At 30.1% G+C, this 23,549-nt stretch overlaps 3 protein-coding genes across 3 annotated transcripts; all 3 read right to left on the bottom strand.

Annotated features, from left to right (window-relative positions):
- Nucleotides 1-626: 626 nt before the first annotated feature.
- LOC119835076 (alpha-tocopherol transfer protein-like) lies at nt 627-3,013 on the bottom strand. Its single transcript, XM_038359733.1, has 7 exons — nt 2,971-3,013; nt 2,524-2,680; nt 2,085-2,244; nt 1,810-1,981; nt 1,302-1,502; nt 1,016-1,121; nt 627-778 (listed from the first exon to the last, which is right to left on the bottom strand). Exons 2-7 carry the CDS (start codon nt 2,666-2,668, stop codon nt 627-629), a joined length of 936 nt encoding a protein of 311 aa, XP_038215661.1. The 5' UTR covers nt 2,669-2,680; nt 2,971-3,013.
- Nucleotides 3,014-4,031: 1,018 nt separating this feature from the next.
- LOC119834990 lies at nt 4,032-16,436 on the bottom strand. Its single transcript, XM_038359608.1, has 16 exons — nt 16,224-16,436; nt 13,761-13,904; nt 13,207-13,363; nt 12,611-12,740; nt 12,152-12,283; nt 11,543-11,653; nt 11,325-11,430; nt 10,955-11,072; nt 10,801-10,875; nt 8,079-8,221; nt 7,696-7,855; nt 6,992-7,118; nt 5,509-5,640; nt 5,211-5,321; nt 4,787-4,889; nt 4,032-4,316 (listed from the first exon to the last, which is right to left on the bottom strand). Exons 2-16 carry the CDS (start codon nt 13,897-13,899, stop codon nt 4,171-4,173), a joined length of 1,890 nt encoding a protein of 629 aa, XP_038215536.1. The 5' UTR covers nt 13,900-13,904; nt 16,224-16,436; the 3' UTR covers nt 4,032-4,170.
- Nucleotides 16,437-18,957: 2,521 nt separating this feature from the next.
- LOC119830474 (alpha-tocopherol transfer protein-like) lies at nt 18,958-22,621 on the bottom strand. Its single transcript, XM_038353519.1, has 7 exons — nt 22,480-22,621; nt 21,561-21,720; nt 21,314-21,443; nt 20,432-20,563; nt 19,724-19,834; nt 19,542-19,647; nt 18,958-19,109 (listed from the first exon to the last, which is right to left on the bottom strand). Exons 1-7 carry the CDS (start codon nt 22,616-22,618, stop codon nt 18,958-18,960), a joined length of 930 nt encoding a protein of 309 aa, XP_038209447.1. The 5' UTR covers nt 22,619-22,621.
- Between the last annotated feature and the right edge of the window lie 928 nt (nt 22,622-23,549).

Genomic DNA, 23,549 nt, shown 5'->3' with positions numbered 1-23,549 from the left:
TAAAAAAGGCATGTAGGTTCTGAATAATGTTAAAAAAATCTACTCTTAGAAGGTAAACAATACCTGAAATAGTAAGTTATAAGGTTCACAAATAAATTTCGATTGTTAATGTAAACAGAATTTCTATATTTTATTTTTTGCTGTAAAGTATGAAATATAACAACCATATTGTTTTTTTATGACGAGAGAAATTAGGGAAAGGTAAGGAAAAGGATATGGGCTCCCTCGCCAAAAACACAGCAGCATGCTGCTATTTCACGCCGGTCTTCTGTGGGGGTGTGGTGCGTCCCCGGTGCGATCTGGCCCAATTCGTGCCGAAGCGTGCTCGACTTCCAAATACAACAATATTTTTTATATACAACAATATATATATGAGGAAGCTACGTTGTATAGTTTTTTAAAACAAATAAAATTTATTTATACTTTGTTTCATTGCCTCTAGATGGAACTGCGTTTTATAGTTTAACATTTCCAAAACAAAAATAAAAACTAAATGAATGAAATCGGAGTTGGTGAACTAATTGCTTTCATTTTGGAAATATAAAACTCTAAACAAAATTGATGTTACAACATAAATAAACTCGAGGAATAATGCATATAAGAAGATGAATAATTAATTTTTAAACTCAGTCAACATCAAGCTTTCGGAAGGAGCCTTCAATTCCAAATAGTGAAGATGCAGTCTTGGGTTTCTCTGGGCGTTTAGACTCGTCCGAGCGTATTTTTTCCTCAGCGAGGAACCAGTCCCGATAGCTTTCCACTTTCGCTTTCCAATAATCTGAGGAATTACGATAGTAATACGTTTTTTTAAAGTGAGCAAATGACATCATGTCGATATCAATAGAAAATACAAAGCTATATATAGAGAAGGTAGACACAGTAGAAGTAGTATTTATCTATTAAGTAGATTATCATTTATTTATTTAATTGGTTATTAAATATCTAGAATTGTTACGTTCAATTCTTGTCTTATATCTGATCAATAAAATTTCATAAAATTCTATGTCGAAATTACCCGTAAGCTCTTGTATGGTCCCGTTCTTTCCACCGTATTCAACGGGTAGAGACTCTTGTGAAAACTGTTCATGAAACGTTTTGTATGGTGGATTATGGAGATGAATCTACAACCACATAAGAGATAAACCACACATTTATAAGATATCATTAAGTTTAAACGTCTATACGTTTAAGTATCTGTAGTTTAACAAAAAAAGCAACTGCATTATTTACTTTACGATTTTGCAAAACCTTTTAACGAATCCACAAAAATAACACTAAGTGTTAATAATCATAAATTTTACCCTCTTTTTCAACTTTTCGCTCATAAATGACTTTATAAAAGCAAACATAGTTTCAAATCCGGGCGGTGGGTTCAGCAAGTGCATATTCTTGACACGAATTGGGAGAGCCTTCTCGAAGGATGTTATAACTTTCTTCGCTAATGCTGGTGTCCATTGACCGACAGCAGCTAAACTGATGTCCTTTAAGTCTACAATAGCTTCCTGTAAATTATCATGAAAACAAATATTTTAATAAATTGAACTTCGACTATAGTTAATTGTTTAATCTTAGTAAAATCACCCTATAACTTGGGTCCTCAGCAATTGAATAGACAGGAACAGATAAAAAAATTAAATTTAATAAAAAAAATATATGAGTATATGAAATTCTGTAAAAATATCTGTACCTCAAAAAAGATGACCCAAAAATTATCACTATAGAATTCAGATTAGTATAATTAAATTAAACAAAGACTTTGACTTAAGAATGAATGAGAATATGGAAAAATAATTTATTGTATTACTGTACCTCCCCAACGACTATAAAATTGTCATCTTCTTGCATTAAAATCTCAATCACCATGTAACAAACTTTCATAAGATCTTCCGCTGGAAATAACTTTCCATCAGGAAAACCATAACGCAATAGTACTGGACGACCACAACCTGGCTTCAATGTATTGTTCAATGGTAACGAAAAGCTGAAGCATGAAAAATTATTATTTATTTAAATATAAATTCGTATGGGACCTCATCTTATATCTTAGAAATTAATATTACAAAAAACTGCTGGCAAATACTCACCCCCTTTTTAAGATTTCATTCAATTTTGTATCTAAGGGATCTCTATTTTGAAATAATTCAGGAACCACAGTACGTAGTGTATAAGTCATGTCGAGCTTTTCTTTTGTCCTTTCAAGGCTAAATTTATTTCCTCGTAAGAACGACACTAATATTTGATCGGCTAAAATGTTTAAAACAGGTCAAATGTTTATAAATTAATAGTTGCAACATTATGAAGGTTGTATGTTTTTTTATTTAAAAAAATATTAAATATATTTAGACGCCATGACATCTGTTGGAAAGCTGATGTATTACTATTAGTTGAAAAGAAGGGACAGACAGCAGTTGCATTGTTGAACGCTGTGGAAAGGAAACAATTAACAGACAGGCAACTAGATGGCGCTATTAAGAAAGGCCTAATTAAAAAAAATATATTCCAAAATACCCAAAATAAACTTACGTGGATTGACAGTGTGTAAATGCGGTTGTCTTTTGAGCCAACTTCTAATAGCTGCAACATCAGAAATCAATCTTTCCGACTTTTCATTTAGCTCTTTTTCAGCAATCTCTTGCAAAACTTGTGGCAGTTGTCTTATTCTCAACATATTTTTCAAGCACTAAAATAATATGTTAAAGTTATTTTATTAATTATACACCTACTATTTATACTATTTATAGTCTCATCATATGTACTTTAAAATTCTTACCTTTTTATTGTTTCTTAAATAAATGCAAACCAAGTAATAAACTGACCTAATAGAGACCCAATTTGATAAAATAATCTAAGCGTACCTATAAGTTAAACGTTATATACTAATTAATACGTTATATATTTAAAAATAGTCATATTTCTCACATTATATTCCATTATGTATTCAAATAAAAAAATCAATATTAATTTACTTACAGAAATGTAGGTACTTATCTGATAATGCAACCGCTCACTGTGCTTCCTGGACACAATACTGTATATTAAATTTTGATATAACAAGAATGACAAATAATTGCCTTTATTTATAGGCGTTCTATTATAGTCTTACGTTGAATCGTTAACTGAATTTTACGTTCTCAAGATAGAAAATAGATAATATTAAGTAACTTATTAGTTTCTGTTGCAATGGTGTAATTTGAACAATTATCCTCTATAAGTTTGTACTTAGACAATCACAATGTAACCTTTTTCCGTTAATAACGTAATTAATGAAAATAATCATATTTTCATAAAGAATAGTCAATTAGAAACCGTAAGTCGACATATCAAATGAAAATTTTGAACGTTTTAATTTACTATGAATATAAATATTAGTATAGGTATTTCTTTTTTTTCTACATTAATAGTATAAAGCTAAAGAGATTGTTAAATTGAACACGCTAACCTCAGGAACTATTGGATTGATTTCAAAAATTTAACCGTGGATATGCAAAAATTCTTAACATGATTGAGAATAAACATCCAACTCCGTCTCTTCTAAATTATTATCGACGTTCCATTTATTATGTTGATGTAGGAACCTATATTTTTGATATAGATAGGTAATAAATATTATGATAAATAAGGTACATAGATCGAAAGTTATTTTGTCCATGTTCCATTCGTATATATGTTTTATGTTCTTGACAATTAAATACGTTCCAAACTGTATATAACTGTTGTTTTTTTTACTACCGCTCCCTTTCGATTTCATACGAGTTTTTATTATCTATATAACTTTTTTTTCGTTGTGAAAATTACATATTTTAATTGTAAATGTTAACTATTGGCATTCTTTATACTAGAGAGAAACCGCTTGCGTCTTTACGATTCTATAAATTTACCTTGATTTTGTTCAGTACCTGTTTAAATTATTCTTCTCTAGACTAATACTTTTGTATATAGTTTTTCTAATATTGAAATGGGAGTTTTCATATAAGTTATGTAAACAAAAAATATATGCAGTAGGTACGTACGTAACGGTGGAAAAAAAGCAATTAAAGTACATCAATTTATTTTAAATACAAACGATCGTTTTAAATACTGTGCACAAATAAACTAATAAATAAATTGATCAATAAGTTGAACAACGAATTATGCAGACGTTTTTATTGCCCTTGATTTAATAATTTTAGTCTAATCGATGTCCAAAGTTCTAAAAGAACCTGTATCGGAGAGATCAGCACCAAGTGGTTTCCCCTGTCGCTTGTGTTCATCTGTTCCATATTTCAACTCCTCTTCCATCCACGGTCTGTACTCTTGTATTTTATTTACCCAATATTCTGAAAGAAACAAAGAATATGTGTAGTTTAAGTGGGCATGTACTAAATACTTAATGTTGAGAATTTGTTACATAATCTGGTTGTCTCGCCAAAGCGAAACTTTTTCTACGTCAGCAAAGAGATCAAATACAACCATTCATTTAGTGACCCATAAAGCTGTCTAAAAATAACAGTCTTTTGAAAAAAAATATCTCACAAATATACTAAGCCCTTTTTTAAATGACAATCACCGAAGATCAAGTTAACTATCAATCATTTTCGTTTATATTTTTTTAATCGAATACGGACCGATTAATTTTATGCTCTTTAATTTAATTTTCTATATTGGAAATGTTATGCTTTGTTTTTTTTTATTTTGTCAGGATAATATTTCCCGGCGATTGGAACATCACCCTTATATAATAAACACAAAGTGAATATATACAAGGTGAGTAATATTGTATCAATTTAAATTATAACAGTGTACCTACCAATTATTTCTGCTACAGTCCCACCAGTGCCTCCGTACTCTACAGGAATAGACTCCTTAGGGAATACTTCCAACAACTCTTCGTGATTTTTATGTATTTTCAACTGAAATAACGAAATTAAAATAAATTAAAAGAATTTTAAATAAAGCGGAAAAATTCATCTATTAAATACATACTAATAATGAAAACATATAGAACTGTATAAATTCTACCGTTATTAAGACCTGGATAGTAATATTATTGTCCATCTATTATCAAAACGCTCTCAATATAAAAGCGAAGTCTATATTTATTGGTCACATGGTAAATCTTATTATTCTAAAACTACATAAAATTCTAGCTTGTTTCACAGTTTCTTTTTTCTTATCTCTAATAACTGTTAGTGAAGGTTGGTCGTTAGTAAGGTCAATACAATAATAATTACCCTCTCCTTGGCCTTTTCGCTTAAAAATCCAGATACGAGCTTAAAAACAATCTCTACACCAGCAGGAACATTGATGTGATGACTGCCTTTGAGGCGGAGAGGGAGTGAATCCTGGAGAAATAAGTATACGCCACAACATTAGACGAAAATAATCTTAAATGCCCAAATCGTTACACGAAACTGAATTATATAAGCAAAGAAATTTAATAATCATATCATAGATAAGTACTACGGATACCTATATGTTTATGTTTAAACGAATGAGTAGTTCATATTAGATATTCAAGTATAAACCTACCTGAACGACAGCTACAAGCTTTCGTAACAGACTAGGATTTACAAGAGTCAAGTGACTAGTACTATTGCCTTCGAAATCAACTATTATCTTTGTTCCCACAATAGAGGCTGCGTCGTCTTCCATCACCATGATCTGAAATTTGTGGTACGAAAAACAACATTAATGAAATATAATACCTCATTGTTGAATAAGATGCGTAACACGCGGACGACGAGGACTAAGTTTCGGGTAATTGCTTGTTAGGGTTTTACTCATTACTATATTTAACCATTTAAATTTTTTAAACTTTTTATAAAATATTAACAGTTATTATCCTTATCCCAAACCAAAACCCAAAAGCAATGTTATTAGTTACACTACTTACTTACAAATATATTTATTTAGTAGTTTTAAATAATATTCTAAATGTTTACTTAGTGTCATCTTAGATTTACAATGCTCTGTCAAGGATTTAGATAAATATGTTAAACGAAAACTATTTATACAAGATTTATACACGATATCATATAATAAAATTTGAAGTAATTGTATGTCTAGGGATTACATAAAATCAACATAATTTATTGTTTTTTTTTTTAAATAAAAGAAAACTCCACGGGTCATGTTGATAAGATATGAGAAAGCATTGAGACAGACTGGAATCAAAGAAGTTGTACCTATATTTATTGTAGAAATATTCAAATGTCACAAATGATAATTAATTAATGTGTTGTTGTATAAAATTTACAGCCCAATTAATTAATTGATATAGACCTACTTTGTGATTAACTTGATAGAACTTATAAAACAATACAACAATATATAATAAAGAAAAGTATGTTTTTTTTTTTGTAAAAAACCATCGTTAATTCAAAAGAAACAAAAAAAAGGTTGGTTTGGTACGATAGGTCTTTACTATTTTACAAGCACATAAAATGTACATTTCTTTATATTTTATATTTTTATTACACTTTCTCATAAAACTTGAGTAAATATTTGCAAGTTAACAACCAGACAGTCCTTAATAATTATAAAATAAGGTTGTTAAATTTCAATTCGGAGACGTTTATAATTCTTGGATGTAAATGGAAAATAACTAATATCCTCTATTAACTAAGTTATTGCACAGATAACATAATACTATACATTACAATATTATGTTATCTGTGCTAAGGTTAAGCCAAATATTATAGCCTTCTTATCAGGATTTATTTTCTAACGATGTGCATATGAATTTAAAAAACGTAATTTTTCTTATTAAACATAATATTAAGTATTATGAGAGATTACTCATGCTAAAAAAAACAGCATTATTTATAAATCGTAATATTGGCAGTATTTTACTGATACACATTTACTGTTATAACTTCCAGACAATCATTAATTACCCATATTATTACTACTACAACTACTCTTTCTGTTAATTTAATTATTTAATATAACTGCTAAAGTTTCTACTATTACGGAGTACTGCAAGAGTACCTACTAATACCGTACTACGTACCTGAACTAAATAATGTAGAATACACATAATATCAGCTACATTGTATTTATTGACGTCAAATCGGCCAGACCGAATCATAATAGCACGAGGATGAAGGTCATCAGACTTTGGTAGTATTAAACATGTCCTGAGAATTTAAATAATAATAATCAATATAACTCTTACTTCTTAAATAATCAAAGAGTTCTACGGTATTTACTCAAGTAATATTTAATCTCTCTGTAATGTTTTATCTGAAGATGGATGAAAGGTTCATATTATTAAGCGTTCCAATAATGATACCTAAATAAAATAAATCCCTAATGATGTTATGAACAGTGTCTTGTGTTATTTATTTTTAATCGATATTTAATGTTCTCTTTATCTAATTCATTTTCTTTTCCATCTATAGTTACCTAGTTGACATATTTGTAAACTTTTGGGTTTATAAATTAAGTAACCAAGGTACACATGTCGTTATTCTTAATATTTTACGACCAGTTTATGTTTGTGATAATAGATTATTTTCCCACACAAAAACAAGATCTTAATGACCTTATACTTTGTATATGCGAACAAAGACTTGTGCCAAATATTGAATATTAAAAGCTTTACCATGACATTCTACGAATACGAATACGAATTCTACCATACAAACCTTTCAAACAATTTTAATTTGTACTATTCTTATCATACATGTTGATACAGTTAATTTTCAAACGTACCCAAGTCTTAAAAATTCTATAAAATCAGGCTCTGTAGGTTTAAGTCGTAAAGTAATATCAGCCGCAGTTGTTCGGAGCGTGTAATACAAATCTAATTTTGCTTTCGCTCTCTCTAAGCTGAATTTACATCCTCGGAGCAACGCGACGAGCCATTGGTCGTCTGGAAAATTGAAAATCGTTATTATTAGCCCAATTAGAACACATTTTATCGGACAACAATAAAAGTTTGTTATCACACGATATCTACCAGCCATTAATTATTATCACAACTTATACACCTGCTAGGTACTTGTTTTTTTTAATATACAAAGGTGTAAGAACTTGTTTAGATTTAAAACAACCATAAAGAGTTCGAAACAATCAAATCTATAAAATGATTTCACCTGTCCTAGCCTTTAAGTGAGGCTGCTTGGCGATCCATTCCTTCAAATGTTGGATATCACTGGGAGTCCGTTTAGGATTTTCATTTAATTCATTTTTAGCTATTTCAGCCAATTCCGGACTTAATTCTCGAACCATCGTATACCTAAAAGATGATTAATACTAAATAATAATCTAACAATTTTAGATTATGGTTAATTTTAATCGACCAAAACACTTACCACTTTATTTATGCAATGAACGAAAAACCACGATCGACACACCCGGCGCGTGACAAACACATAAAACAATTTATAAAAACTGAAATTGGCACCGTTAAACTCACTTTATTTCGTCGAACATACTTAGTATCACGGTTCAATATAAACTGATAAAACTCTAACTTATCACGTTAATAAATTGCATCTATCTCTTCGTTGAATACCTTGCTTTAATTTGAAATGGGAAAGGTTGGAAACTTTCGTATTGGTTGTCAATGGTACCTTTGGTACACTAGGTGTTATCAGCACCTTATCAGTACTGTCGTTTAACTATACGACGACGCATTTTAACACCTATAAACGAGTTTATATGTATGTTTCAATACGCCACCATAAAGTAATAAACACGTCCTCGCATGTCAAAATGGCAATTCATTGTGACAATTTATGTTTATTAATCTAATTGAGATAGATTCCTAATGAGGAAAAACTGGAACCATTCATAAGGTTTCAAGGCATTTAGATTCTATTGCTATACATTTAAGAGTCAAAATAACAATCTTACTCAATATATTATAATGCTCGAGCAGGTGAAATCACCTTTACCAAAATCAGTGACGATTATTAATTTAACGCTTTTGATCGACTTTGCTCATACATTTTGTACAGTAGGAAGACCGTAGGTCTGGTTAAGCTTTAAATAATATGTTAATGATGAACCGACGTACGTCGGTAATCACCAATTTTGTTGAATAACTCAAAAACTGTTCTTAATTTATGCTTAAATAAATTTGACTTATTATAACGGTTTATCTTAACACTAGCTTTTGCCTGCGCCTTCGCACTTTTTAAATTCGGAGCACTTTAATAAATGTTATTATACACATAAACCTTCCTAATAATCAAACTATTTATTAAAAAAAAAACATTAATCAATCTGTTGCGAAGTTTTAAAGATTTAAGCATACATAGGAACATAGGGACAGAGAAAGCGATTTATTTTATACTATGTAGTGATACTTAGAGGTTGTGCTTACAGTGAATCTTAGATTCAGCGATTTACAATTATAGCAAAAAAGATGTAACCAATGGTTATAATTTAAAGCAGTGATAATGAAATGTATAATGGAATAAATATTGAGCAGTAAAATAAATGATCAGTTAAACGTGTGGGTGGAAATCTCATTCAAGACAGTTCTATAACAACAATGAGTTGTATAACTCATTGATTACTGGTGTTTAACAAAAAAATAATGACAAAAAATATACTGTAACCTTAACCGTGTACCGTGAGTTCTCTGTCGTAACCAAGTAAAATAGAGTTCAGCTCTAGCCTTGTGCATTTTGTGGACACAGTTCGAACAGAACCTAACCCAAATCTAGCCATTGCAAGTAATATATCTACATAAAATATATCCATTATTCGCATACAATAAACATTGACCAAGTCAGCGTAGACTATGATAATAGTCACCTATGAATAATATATAACCAATGACCGTAATGATCGCCAGCAATCTCTGTCTAAACAGGAGTAATTTAAGTCTTAACATACACAGAACTTTGGACTGTGCTGTGTGTGATTGTCTCTAAACTCCTCCTAAACGGCACAACCAATTTTATTCAAATTTGTTGTGTGTCTTCAGGCGGATTTGAGAAATTCGAGAATGGCTTAGATATACAAATCGCACACGCATTGCTAATAAGTAAATAAAACAAAAGTATCACTTTGAAATTTGTATTTTTCTAAAAATCACATTTTTCATTATCATATCTTAAAATAATTATTATAAATATAAATAATATTTAGCCGTGCCAACCTAAATGAGCATTTAGCATTAAAAATATATGTAATAATAAATCACAAATAAACATGACAATATAACTATTAACAATAGCCCTTGTATAAAAACGATAAAATTTAACGAATGAGTTCAATAAATATATAATAACGAAGAAAATATAAAGGTATACCTGTACTCAACTATAATAAATTAGGTGACAATTTATACAGTATCTTAGATCCATTAAAGTTCCATATTGTACAAAAATTACAAAAACGTGAAATGAATGCAAATTGTAAACAAATTCTTAGAAAAATAAAACAAAACAATACATACTTTTTTAAACAAAATTAAACATATTATTCCACAGCTAGTTATCCCATTATGTTTTGTTTTATCACTGCAATCACAAATTATTGATTCCGAACGTTGGAGTACATATTTAATAAATATTGGCCTAGAGATAAAAAACTGAAATAACACAAGTTTTTCCCTGGCCTGTATATTATTATTATTAGTATGTATACTGGCCACTAACTCATGAAGAGATGTTAATTTCAGAACCAGTTGAGAGATTGTTTTGGGCTCTACTCTTATTAGAATAAGAAAGATTTTACAAAAATCTCACCTTTTAGCTATATTACTAATTACTACAATAATATTATGACGATCAATGATTTGAGCAATCGTTTATAAGGATTTAACTCATAAACTACTGAACCAATCAAAAATTATTTTACCAGCTACACTGTTCTACATATGGGCTGTATTTTATTTCACTTTTATCCCTGTTCGAGCTGGGAGAACTGGGTGAGCTGCCAGTTTGTACATTGATTTTTGATGAATTACTCGATTATTTTACAATAAGCTCGTTCTACTTATTAAGATCTTCGCTAATCAATGTCTTCAACTTTAGTTTTAATTTTAGCAGGGCGTTTTGACTCATCCGATTTATATTTGGTGTCCTCTTCGAACCACGAGTGATATTTGCTAACTTTGGCTTTCCAATAATCTGTGGAATTAAATAATATTAACCATTAACATCTTAGCTCCACAAACGGTCTTCTATGCATCTAACTACGCACTAAATAATAAAATTTACGTAGCACTATTGTATGTAACAACTTCAAAGAACTGCGTCGTTTAAGGATATAACAGTTTTATGTATATTTCATAATTGGAATCTTTTACAAAATTGATGGAGGTTGGCTTGCTATTTTAGTTATGATACTAATAACAAAGTTCTCTGCTCCATACAACCTACCTATAATTTCTCTTAATGTCCCACCATTGCCACCGTATTCCGCCGGCATACATTCTTTTGGAACGTGTTTGTATAGATCTTCAATATTTTTGTTATAAACATTCACCTGAAATAACAAATAATACTTCCATAAATTACTTCAACTTAACAATTATAAAAACTGTATTCGATAAACCAAAACCATATTAAGAATATTACAAAAAACTCGATTTCATTACCCTTTTCCTGATTTTTTCATTAAGGAACTGTTTGCACAGATTAAGTACTGCTTGGAAAATAAATGGTATACTTAAAATATTTACTCCTTTTATTCGTAATGGCGAAGCATCCTGAAATAAGCAAAAAAAAAATAAATACCCGTACATTAAACTTTTCCCTGATAAAAATAAGTACTTAATTAAGATTTGTATTTCATATATTTTATTATAATTTCAGTAATTTCAATGAAAATTCAAATTGTCATGCAATATAGGGGTAATCGTTTAAAATAATATATTGTATTTTCAATTTATGTGTTATAATTAACTGTATTTGTTACAAGCGTGAATGATGACGCTGTATATGAATACAAGCACACAAACTGACATTCTAAATCAAAATATCTAAACCTTTCGTTTACGTTAGTTATAATTGTCTTCTTATTATTATTCCTACAGGAAGTTCAGTTCCACAAACCGAGGTCTAGCAAGGGACCCAAATAAATAAAATTAATAAAGGGTATTTTATGTACAATCATAACAGAGGTTTTATACAAACCTCATTTCATTGTACTTTTCAAGTAATTATTGCAATGAGGTTATTAGGCAAGCACAGGTGGAAATGCTCACTTGTGTTACTGATATCAATTTTCTTATCTGCCACAGTGATATTTGCGTTAACACAGACATCGATGTACCCTTCATATCGACGACGCTCACAGTGCCAGCCACAGTGACGTTATCATCTTCCATGTATGATATCTGATAAAATTAATTAGAGATTACCAACAATGGTACTTTTGACTTAATGTAGTTTCAAAATGATAAAAGTTTTATTGTTGTCCTTTGTTATGAGTAAGTATGTAGTTAAAGGTTCATTTTACGGAGTAAGTAACAGGCTAATTTTATACCCGGGGTCAACTCGGGCAAAGCAGAGATAATTGATATAAGTGGATAGTTATATATATTTAAAAAAAAAATTATTATTTTCATAATAATATACGGAATTGAATGCGAATACTCGGCTTGAACGCGTTTCCGCGAAATACATTTTAAGTGAATAACAATAAAATTAAAACGTATACAAACCTGAAGCTGAATAAGCATAACAGCCAGGATTTCCATGATTGTAATTTCTGAAGTATTATAATGACCAAATCTAAACAGCATTACTCTGGGGTCTGAAGGGCATTTAGTTTTAGGCAAGAGAAGCATTGCGCTGAAATTATAAAAAAAGGTTTTATTTATTTTTTATTTCTCGTTTGTCTTTTGAAGAATTGCATATACGTTCTGCTGATATTTCGAAATACAAACAATAAAACCTAGGTACAATGGTAATAATATTATGCTGGATGAGTAAAAGACTTAGGTACTGTTTAATAAAAAATTCATGGGCTTTTATAACTACTTAAACTTTTTATATAACAGCATTTTTTCATTTATTTCTTATTTCCTTTTGACATCTCATTTTAACATGTTGGTTTTCTATTTTAACCCCATTAGCATTAATGATTTACTCAAATAATGTATATTCTACGGTTATTCTGCACTTCAATGAAGTGTATATTAAAGAATTAAAGATGAGGTATCCTCTTTAATAAATTTTAGATTAAAAATTGCTTCTTAATTTCATGTAATAATTCTTATATATTGTTAAATAAATGAAATAAAATTAAGTAACTTACCCTGTTTCCAATATTTTGTAAATTTTTGGATCTGTGTAATGTAAACAATAAACTTCAGGCGCTGTGGTTTTTAGGGTGTAATAAAGATCTAGCTTCGTTTTTACCTTTTCCACATTATATTTACAACCACGTAAGAAACTTATAAGCCATTGATCATCTGAAAAGTACATTATAATATTAAGAACTCGAAATTTCATATATAATGACACCAGCTTTGGCCCACCGCTTTACTTGAATTATGCCAAATAGACAAGAAACATTTAAATATTATTTTATGGTATATACAATCTTATTCTTATTAATTTACACTTAAATTTTTAGATGGAAGAGGATATTTACTTATATAAAATCTTACGAAAGCAGAGAACTAAAGGTAGATTTAATTCTAATTTGCTGCCTTTCTTTAAATTTACTTACTAGGGTAATAGGTATATACCCATACTTCATACATCATATAACACGTAAGTTCAAACCTCACCTCACGATACAATGTTTTCTATTATTGTTTAATAAATTATCGAGTTTTAAATGTTATAATATTATAGGTACTTTACCCGTCCTGGCATTTAAGTGCGGTTGTTCGGACAGCCAGTCCTTTATTATTCGTAAATATTCATCTATCTTAGTTGGATCTTCATTTAACTCCTCCCGAGCCTTTGCCGCTAAAAGTGGATGTAGCGGCCGAATTGGCATTTTATCTGTAAATAAAGATAAATCTTGTGGCATAATTTCAAAAACATAAAACTACCACTTCGTTTTAGTTCGCCTGGGGACAATTTCATTTAATTAAATATTACGTCACTTATCCGGCCACTAAACCTGAAATGAAAATGAGACTAAAATGATTAGCGCCGTTTTTATTTGAATGTAATGAAACTGAAACGATAAAATAAAATTAAATAAAATGTATGTGACTTTAAAATAATACATACCTTTGTATTGAATGCACCTACAATGCAATACTGAATTTATCGAACACGTGTGCAGCGGATTACCAAAGATAGTACCTAATAAGTAGGTATATGTATAAAGATCTGATTTTATCCGCTCTGTTCGTTACTTTGTTGCTCGAGTGGTAAGGAATACTAATTATGCTCAATTACAATAATAATAGGTACCTGATAATGATTAATACTATCATAGAGGACAATGTTGTATAATCATGTGATAAAGCGGAAAACTTTTGTTATTGATATTTCTACCATATACATATTGTTTCGTTTATTTAAAAACATTATATTACATTCAACGTCAAGTATTATATTTATTATTCTTTTATTATGTATTCTTTTAACGCACAGGGGCTTTCCCGGCATAGTTTCTGTTCCCGTGGGAATTATGGAATATTAAGCAAATTTATCCAAATCTGTTAAGTGGTTTAGGCGTAATTAATCAACAATATTCCTAGAGCATATTTTTGTAAACCACGACCTAAAGTTGCCTGGTAGATATTACTTTGAAGCCAATAACACCGCCTTTCTAATTGGTTTTGTATCTAATTTTATTACTTCTTTATATTTCGATGGTACAAATAAAGTGTTGTCATACATTTATTCATTAACAACAAATTGAACGGTAGCCGTTCAATGAAAGATATCAGACACCAAATATTCCGTAATACCGGTATATCACTTTCTCTGTCCTTATGTCCCTATGTACCTATGTATGCTTAAACCTTGAAAACTACGCAACGGATTATGATGGTTCTTTTTTTTAATAGATAGAGTGATTCTAGAGGAAGGTTTATATGTATAAAAACATCTACAACATCTATTAAATTACCATTAATTTAATGCGTGCTTAAACGCGGGAAAAAGCTAGTAAGTGTATAATTATCTAAATTCCGTAATATCAATAAATTGCTGTTTATCCTTGGTACCTTCAATTAATAAAAGTGTACAGTGGCCCTTATTGTGAATGGAATAGTACATAATTTAGACTAACTATCCAAAATAAGACATTTTATATTCAAATTTACGCATAAAAACTTGTTTTTTTTTCATACTGCTTATGTGTGAATGGTGTTTTACAATATGTGTAGAAACACGTGTGGAAATATGTTGTTGATAAAACAAAAATAATTAAATGATACGACAATACTCAAATATGGATTGTGATAACCATAAATATTTATCAAAAACCCCGAAAGCTTCCCTCGCAAATAACTAACGGGACAAATTACTTAGTAGTTACTACGGGTTTTTTAAAGGCAAACATTATATAACACGTATTTATATCGAGTTTGGAAAAGTAATTATTCTCTGATAATTATATATTGAGAAGTAAATTCTTTTCGGGATATTCAAATTTGTGTATAACGGCAAATTATTTTAACCTTCCGCAAAGAATTAATATTGTTACAGTCTATTAATTTCACACATTTCTGTTAATTACTTTCACATTTCGTTCTATTTTCTTTGTATAGTTCAATTTAAAATTAAATTGAAAAGCTCATGTATAAAAAATAAGGTAATTACCTTTTAACTAACTACCACCTTTTTAACTTACCTTTTTTTGAGCTCAAGGTATCAAAACTTTTATATTGCTTTTAAACTTATCTAATGGTTTAGTTTAAGTTGGCAATTAAATTATATTATGTTTATTTCAAATCAGAAAAAGATTATTATCTATTCAAAATAAATTGTTAAAATAACAGATGTTTCAAGGGTAAGCGTGGTTCCGATAAAAAATGATGCAACGAAAATGAACAACAATCAGATACGACTTAGAAAAGGTCTCATTGAAAACGTATATTAACCCATTCAGGAGTATCATTTCAGGAGTAAAATCGAAATATAAAATAAAGACGGTACTTTTACATACTATACTGAAGAACAAAAGTATTTTTTTATTAATTATATAAACACGCGTTTTAAATTAGACTTGGAAGTTATAATTTATATATACCAACATCCTGGTTTGAATGTTACAATTTATTTAAATAAAAGACCTTATTGACACCATGCCATTGATATAAATATTTAACATAAATTATAAATACAACACGGGTACGTTACCTTTTTACAAATAATATTACACTGTCAATTACACCTTCATACAATGTCCTGATGTAATATATTGTGCTGTTTATAATAGAAGTTTGATCGAACTAATATTCTGTCACTAAATTAAAACACTTTTGTAAATGTAATGAACTTGATCGGTACAAAACCGTACGAACGTTGCGTTAGTGTGTCGTCAAAACGTACACTGACTCTGTGTGATATGTTTACTTCGGCCAAACTAACACATGTAAGCGTAACTGGTATTTTAGCGTCCCATTTTTTCCTCTTCTGATATGTTATTATTCTCTAAGAACTTAGAACTTCTTCGTTAAGAATTATTTATAGAAACTGCGCTATTTCAATAATTTGTGCTACATTGCTGTTACAAAAAACAAAACAATGATGTCAAGTGAAGCATAAATATCAAAGAAGAGATTAACTTCATTCATTTTCTATTTATAATATTTTTCCTGTCCATTTACAAACCTATTATATGAATGAACATGTAATTATAAATTAAAACCAGTTCCCTGGTTATCGTTATCAAAGGAACGATACTTGTCAATACTATAGGTTTAACTTGTTTATTTAACTATACAATTAAATACATAGGATCTATCTATTAAGAGCCAAAAGCAATTACTGGAGTAATCAACATTAAATTGTGTTAAACTGTATTAATTAACCCTAGATTATTATTTAGTATCTAACAAATATCATTAATATATATCAACTTGTATAAATTTAGAGCAAAGTAAAGCAAATACAATATCGAGATATTTAGCTCACTACTGAGATAACTTCTCATATCAATAATACCTACAGGTAACTAGCTGTTCCTAATTCTCTAATAATGTTTGTATAAATATATATTTTGTGTTATTCATCGCTCAAATAAAAGTAATACATGTATCAAAGATTAGAAAAGAAAATATGATTAATGTTTAGGTAGTAAATTGCCTACATAATCTAGACTCAAGGTCTGTCATTGTGATTAGAGTAATATCGCTTTATTATGTGCGTACGCCTTTTGAAACCGATTTGAGAGTGTCAAAAGTTTACTAAATGAAACATTTATTTTCCGTACCTTCGCCGTATTGCATAATACTAATCTTAATTATAGACGATGAACACGTGGCGTTTGTCTGTTGTCGTCATTGAGCACGGAGAATTAGTTAGTTAGTATCTGTGAGTGTGACATTGAACCCAATTCGCTCCGACAAAACGTTCATCGTTCTATCACGTTTCAGAAAAGATTAGATTGCCGTTTTTCATATTAGGTCATCGAAGGTCATCATTGACCAGAATTATTTGAAAATAAAATACCTAGTAAATGTTATCATCTAATACCATAATAGTAGATGTATAAACTTATTCATTACAAATACAATTAATTTAGATACGTAGGTAGCCAACTCATTATTTTATTGTTAGAATATGTTAAAAAAAATACATTCGATGCCACCTTCGTTTTTTGAGAACGTCGCGTCGGCAAAAAAATAATAAAATGAAATGACATACATATCTGCGAACAAAGAATTTGCGACTTTTTTTGGAAGTGTGTTTAAATAACTTTCGAATTCAAGAATATTTCGACTTTATGTTGTTACGAGCGAAACTATGCACGCTCCAATGAACGACGAATATACTCTTTTCATATTTAACAAAAATCACTGAGAAATAATTCAGTTTCTGCTGGTGAAGAAATTGCCAAGGAACCTTATTATAATCGAGAGATTCTCATTACCTACAAACAAACCCCGCCGTGTGTGTGTCGGACACAAATTTATATTTATATTATAAATATCGTTACATCTAAGTACCCATAAAATAACTACACATGTTTTGTAAAGAGATTTGGATAAACGAATTGTTTAAATTCTATTTAAATTTCGAAATTTTTGAACCGTTTATCTTGAAAAAAAAGGTGTCTACGATTCACACACGATAGAAGTGAAACTTCAGTAAATCGACAAAAGAATGAGAAGAATATATCTAAAATATATAATAGTATGTATATTTCTGTCTCATTCTGTGCCGGCTTCATTCAATCAAATTCAATATTCTTTAATTATATATTTAGTACTTTTCACTCCTCGAATTAAATTGGTAGGTATTCACGATCCTTCCTCTAGAAAAATAATAAGAAACATAATACACAGCACAAACTGTGATTTTCGGATTTTACAATTCTGTACTACATAAGGAATGGTTCGAAATTTGTATGTTACAATGCTTTAAGTCTCTTCTTCCGAAATTAATGAAATCGTACTACATTTCTTTAAACTCCGACTTCAACTTGAAACGATAAAGTTCAAGATGTAAATATTTCACATTTTGATTTTATCCTTTCTTTGAAGATAACCGTAATATATATAATAATAATAATACATATAATAATAATAAATCTTATTCCCATATATTACTACTTAAAATGAACTCAAAAAATGCTCAGTTTCATATGAATCAGAACAGTTATTCCGGCGTGATACACTGTCACACACTTAATGCAGATTTGGGTTCACTATTGCTTTTGCAGTGAACTCGAAAATTTTGTTTAAAATTTCTTCATTGTACTGACCTCCGTTACGTTTTATCATAAATGGTAGTATCTAATAAATAAATCTGAAAATCAACTTTTTGAGAAAACAATATAATATTTTTTTCAATACTAAAATAAAATCAAAAATAAAGAACAAACAGCCAAACCATTTATTAAATAAATGTACATGTATTTTCCAATATTTTAATCAAAATCCAATTGCCTAAATGAGCCGTCAGTTCCAAACATTTCTTCCGCCGACCTTGGTTTCCCAGGTCTCTTAGATTCATCCGTACGGTACTGCATATCCTCTTCCAGCCAAGCACTGTACTCTTGAATCTTCTTTTTCCAGTAATCTGCAAAGTGAAAAAATCAGACTATTTCTTAAGTTAACATTATGGCTCATATTATGGACGTAATCGTAAGTGTAGAGCTCCATATTCTATTTTTTTTTTCAATTTAAGGGTTGAACAATTTATATTGTTAAACGTTCAGTTCGTAGTAAACATTTGTTGATCTACTATGTTGTAGGTATTTTAATAATTTCACTTCTTGGATGAGAAAATTTCATCATGCGTTATCAACTCTGCAGCAAGCAGTGTTGCCAAGGAATTGTTGGCAGCAACTATGCAACATGTTGATTTAAGTGTATTGCTAAACAAATATATATTATGAACTTAATTAGTCGCAATACCGAAAATATAGTAAAATTCAGCAATTAGATAATCTATCATTTACGATCACATGCACAATGTATAGATGGAATTTAAAATTAATAAAAAACTTACCAACAATTTCTTGCGTGGTACCGCCGTTTCCACCATATTCAGCGGGCAGGATCTCTTTCGGTACATGTTTGTATAGCTCCTCATGGTTCGTATTGTGCACATGAAGCTATAAAATATTAGGTGTTAATACAAATTACAATAGCAACAGGTATTACTTGTGCCAATCGAAAAAAATTACTTACCCTGCTTTTTATTTTTTCATTCAAAAATGATTTCATAATGCCGTAAATTTTTTCAAATCCACTTCCAACATTAATGTAATGGCCCCCTTTGAATCTCAAAGGCATCGCTTCCTGAATGAAAATAACATTACTTTAAAACAAATATATACACATATACATATACTAGCTGACCCGGCAAACGCTGTTCTGCCTTACTCTTATCATTTATGGGTATATGTGGAGTTAGTTAACTAAAACTGTGACACGGGAATTTAAACATAACATAAATGTTGAGCTTGTTACTTCAGAACATTTGAATGGGTAAGTCGATTTTGATGATTTTTTGTTTATTTGAGAGCTGGTGTTTCCTGTATGGTACTAAGATTTTTGTCAAAAAAGATTTTTTATTTCATAAAATGTTATATGAGATTTAAGAATTTATTCTACCGTTTGTATATTCTTGATTTTTTATGTATTATATTTTATATTTCTATTATTTATGGATTGTTTTGTATCATATACATTGTAAATATTATGTTCTAATAACAAACAAAAAAGATATGTTAAGGTTTTCAAAAAATATATTGAGTAATTTTTCTTTTAAACTTACTCAATATATTATGTTAGTTCTAGGTGTAATAAAAAATCATTCAATGGATTCAACAATGCAATAATACGCACTTCTAAGTTTACACTTGTGTCAATAAATGTCAATACAAATTCCGTTACCTGCGTGTAAACAGTCATTTTCCTCATCATAGAAGGTGTCATTTGCATGAAGAATGACATATTCAAACCTTCCATATCCATCACTGATCGAGATCCCGCAACCACAGTATTGTCATCATCTATAAGCATTATCTAAAAAAAAAATAAAAGCAATTTTTATAAATCTAAGAAAGAAAGCAAAAGCAGTGGTGGCTCAGTGGTGAGAACCTCTGACTTTAAAATGATAAGTCGAGGTTCGAGACCGGGCGAGCGTGCAGAAAATAAATCATTTTTCAATTTTTCTGCACATGTGGATAACATCACCACTGCATAATACGGTGAAGGAAAACATCGTGAGGAAACCGGTATGTCCAAAAATCAATAGTTTGACGACATGTGACATCTGCCAACCCGCACTTGGCCAGCGTGGTGGATTATGGCCTGAACTCATAGGAGGCCTCATAGGAGGTATGTGTCTCAGCAGTGGGAACATATATGGGTTGATGACGATAATGATAAATATTAGAAATCTAGAAATGCATGTAGACCAGAAGATGATTACACAAATAGTTCAGTTGTTTGTATCGGTCTTGAGGTGCGTCTGGAGACTAATGGCATATTGATAGTAAAGAAAATAGGATAGCGTTGGCACCAGCGCCTGAACAGAACCTGTCGAAAATTAAACGATTTACCCCACACAACATATAATATTTTCCAGTTTTCAATAAAAAATAGGAGTTGGTAGCACAACACCTTACTTTTCTGGTGTGGCTTACAGCCTGCGATACCGACGAAAAAACGCAAATTAATGACCCATTTGAACCAGGCAATATTTGTATTATGATATCTATGATGTTATATATTAATGATGATTTATGTATTTGTTAATTTTTTCGGTCTTACCCTTTGCATAACGTTCGTTACAGCGAAAACATCCATCATTTTGTATTTTTCACTATCGAGTAAAGAGGGTTTGGCAAAGAAAATGCGTTGCCCATTGGGTGCAGCCAATTTTGGAAGAAGAAGGTAAGCCCTGCATATGAGAATAAATTGAATGTATTAAGCGCGTGGTAAAAGGGCAAAATTTATTTAATTGTGTATAAACAATATTTATAAGACAAATAAGTATTATAAGATAAACAACAAATACCCTGATTCCAGAATTTCCATAAATTTTGGGTCAGTATGTTTTAGGTGGAAAAAAATTTCAGGTGCTAAACTGCGCATTGAGTAATAGAGGTCTATCTTCTCCTTCGTTCTCTCTAAACTGTATTTGCAGCCTCGTAAAAATGTTACAATCCATTGGTCGTCTGCAAGAAGAACAGAAATATTATTTAATATGCATGCGCTAAGCGACACCACCACAAAGGTACGACACCCCTACTCACACCCCAGTGTAACGATATTACTGCTAGAAGTATTTTCAGTAAAACCATTTTCTTATATTTAATCAATAGTCGGGCTTAAAATGAGGATATAAACAGTATAATAGGTTCCTACCTATTATTTATTACACTCCTGTGTATAAGATTCCAGAATATGGAGAATATTTCAAACTAGCGGTCCGTCCTGACTTCAATCGTAGGACGTTCAAAAAAACTCGAAGGTTCTAATGGAGAGAACTCCATTAGAACCTTCGAATTCCTTAACCAGATAAAAAAAAATATTGCCGGATTGGCCCAACAGTTCTCGAGGTTTACGCTTAGCAACACATTTGGCGATTTATTTTTCTTTATATAGATAAATAAAGTAGCGATATTACATAATTCATATTGTTAACTTATGTACTTACATTAATTTATTTTGTTTTATTGTCGGATATTTTTAGCATATTTTCGATATTTGAACAAAAAAACTTAATAAAAAGATGTGTTGTTACAGCTATATTTGTTAATGACTTGCGGCCTAGTTCCCATTCCGTTTCATTTTGGTTGTGTTAACTTTTCAACTTTCATTTTCCATACAGTTATATCAAGAATCATAAGCTCATTTGTTACCATCGCCGGGATTATAGAAACCGGCGCCAGCACCTATAGAAAAAGGAATATGAATTATGTTAACATTCTGACCTGTTCTGGCGTGCAAATGCGGTTGCTTGGAAATCCATTCTCTGATATGTTGGATGTCACTTTCAATACGTTTGGGATCTTCGTTTAATTCCTTTTCGGCTATAAGTGCCAATTCAGGGCAAAGAGGACGGATAGGCATATTGTTGGACTGTCAACCTGTCGACTCACAATGAACTATCTATTAACTTATCATCATATAAAAGTAATATTAAAAAATTATATCTTATAATTATTTTTAATCGAACGATGATACGCTATGATTATGAGTGATAAACATAAAACTTATCAGCTTTGCTGCAAAAAAATATGATGAAACATTGATTACTTTTTACTCGATACTCTATTTTTTCGATGTTTAAAAATTATGATATGTTTTATGAAATGATTATAAATATAATTTCTTTTATCACCTTCGATTAACCTGAGCTTAAAAAGAAACAGTCATCGATATTATTTATATTGAATTATAGATAAAATTGTGAATCAAAGAAAATGAAAAAGGGTATAGACTATTAAAATATGAATTATAATTAAAACCTCAACTCAAGTCATATAAACCAAACCACGAAAAATAATCTAGCGCTCGTATTTGCCATTTACATTCATTGATAAATATTTCTTATAGATAAACTGGGATCTGGTCTATACAGCGCCATATTATTATAACCTTTTGGTTTAAAACATAATATGTACTAATAAACCTTGGCAGGTCGTTCAACCAAAAGCAATACTGTAATAACAACAATAATCTTAAGACGATAGCTGCCTGCTGATTCATCCCAAAGACAAAAGTGACCTACAGCTTTAATCTGCTACGCAATAATTGTAAGGAACAAGAGTAAACAAACAAGACACATGTGTTTATCGCAAAATTGTTCACACTAAGCATTTTATTTTGTCTCTTTGTTGTAGATTATATTAAATATTATTTCTTGTGACCTAAATAAGTTGCGTAATGAGTGTTATTGATTAATAAAGCTATATATTTTATATACGCTTGTTTTATATAGACCAAAGGGCATTTATTATATCCGAAAACACGTACTTTTAATCTTCTTACTTTTATCTTG

Source organism: Zerene cesonia, chromosome 1 (genome assembly GCF_012273895.1).
Source record: "Zerene cesonia ecotype Mississippi chromosome 1, Zerene_cesonia_1.1, whole genome shotgun sequence".
Lineage (NCBI taxonomy): Eukaryota > Metazoa > Arthropoda > Insecta > Lepidoptera > Pieridae > Zerene > Zerene cesonia.
Note: the sequence above shows the minus strand (reverse complement) of the source record. Positions and strands in the feature narration are given on the sequence as shown.

What these genes read in the sequence shown, in the direction of transcription:
- LOC119835076 (XM_038359733.1), bottom strand. Translation starts at nt 2,668, where the DNA reads ATGTTGAGAATAAGACAACTGCCACAAGTTTTGCAAGAGATTGCTGAA. An exon ending in TTTACACACTGTCAATCCAC is followed by an intron (nt 2,245 to 2,523) that starts GTAAGTTTATTT and finishes TAAACATTTTAG; the next exon opens with CCGATCAAATATTAGTGTCG. An exon ending in AATGAAATCTTAAAAAGGGG is followed by an intron (nt 1,982 to 2,084) that starts GTGAGTATTTGC and finishes TTCATGCTTCAG; the next exon opens with CTTTTCGTTACCATTGAACA.
- LOC119834990 (XM_038359608.1), bottom strand. Translation starts at nt 13,899, where the DNA reads ATGCCAATTCGGCCGCTACATCCACTTTTAGCGGCAAAGGCTCGGGAG. An exon ending in GACATTAAGAGAAATTATAG is followed by an intron (nt 11,073 to 11,324) that starts GTAGGTTGTATG and finishes TTAATTCCACAG; the next exon opens with ATTATTGGAAAGCCAAAGTT. An exon ending in TATGTAGAACAGTGTAGCTG is followed by an intron (nt 8,222 to 10,800) that starts GTAAAATAATTT and finishes ATCATCTTTTAG; the next exon opens with GTATACGATGGTTCGAGAAT.
- LOC119830474 (XM_038353519.1), bottom strand. Translation starts at nt 22,618, where the DNA reads ATGCCTATCCGTCCTCTTTGCCCTGAATTGGCACTTATAGCCGAAAAG. An exon ending in GCATTTGCACGCCAGAACAG is followed by an intron (nt 21,721 to 22,479) that starts GTCAGAATGTTA and finishes TTCTTCTTGCAG; the next exon opens with ACGACCAATGGATTGTAACA. An exon ending in TACCACGCAAGAAATTGTTG is followed by an intron (nt 19,110 to 19,541) that starts GTAAGTTTTTTA and finishes TTCACTTTGCAG; the next exon opens with ATTACTGGAAAAAGAAGATT.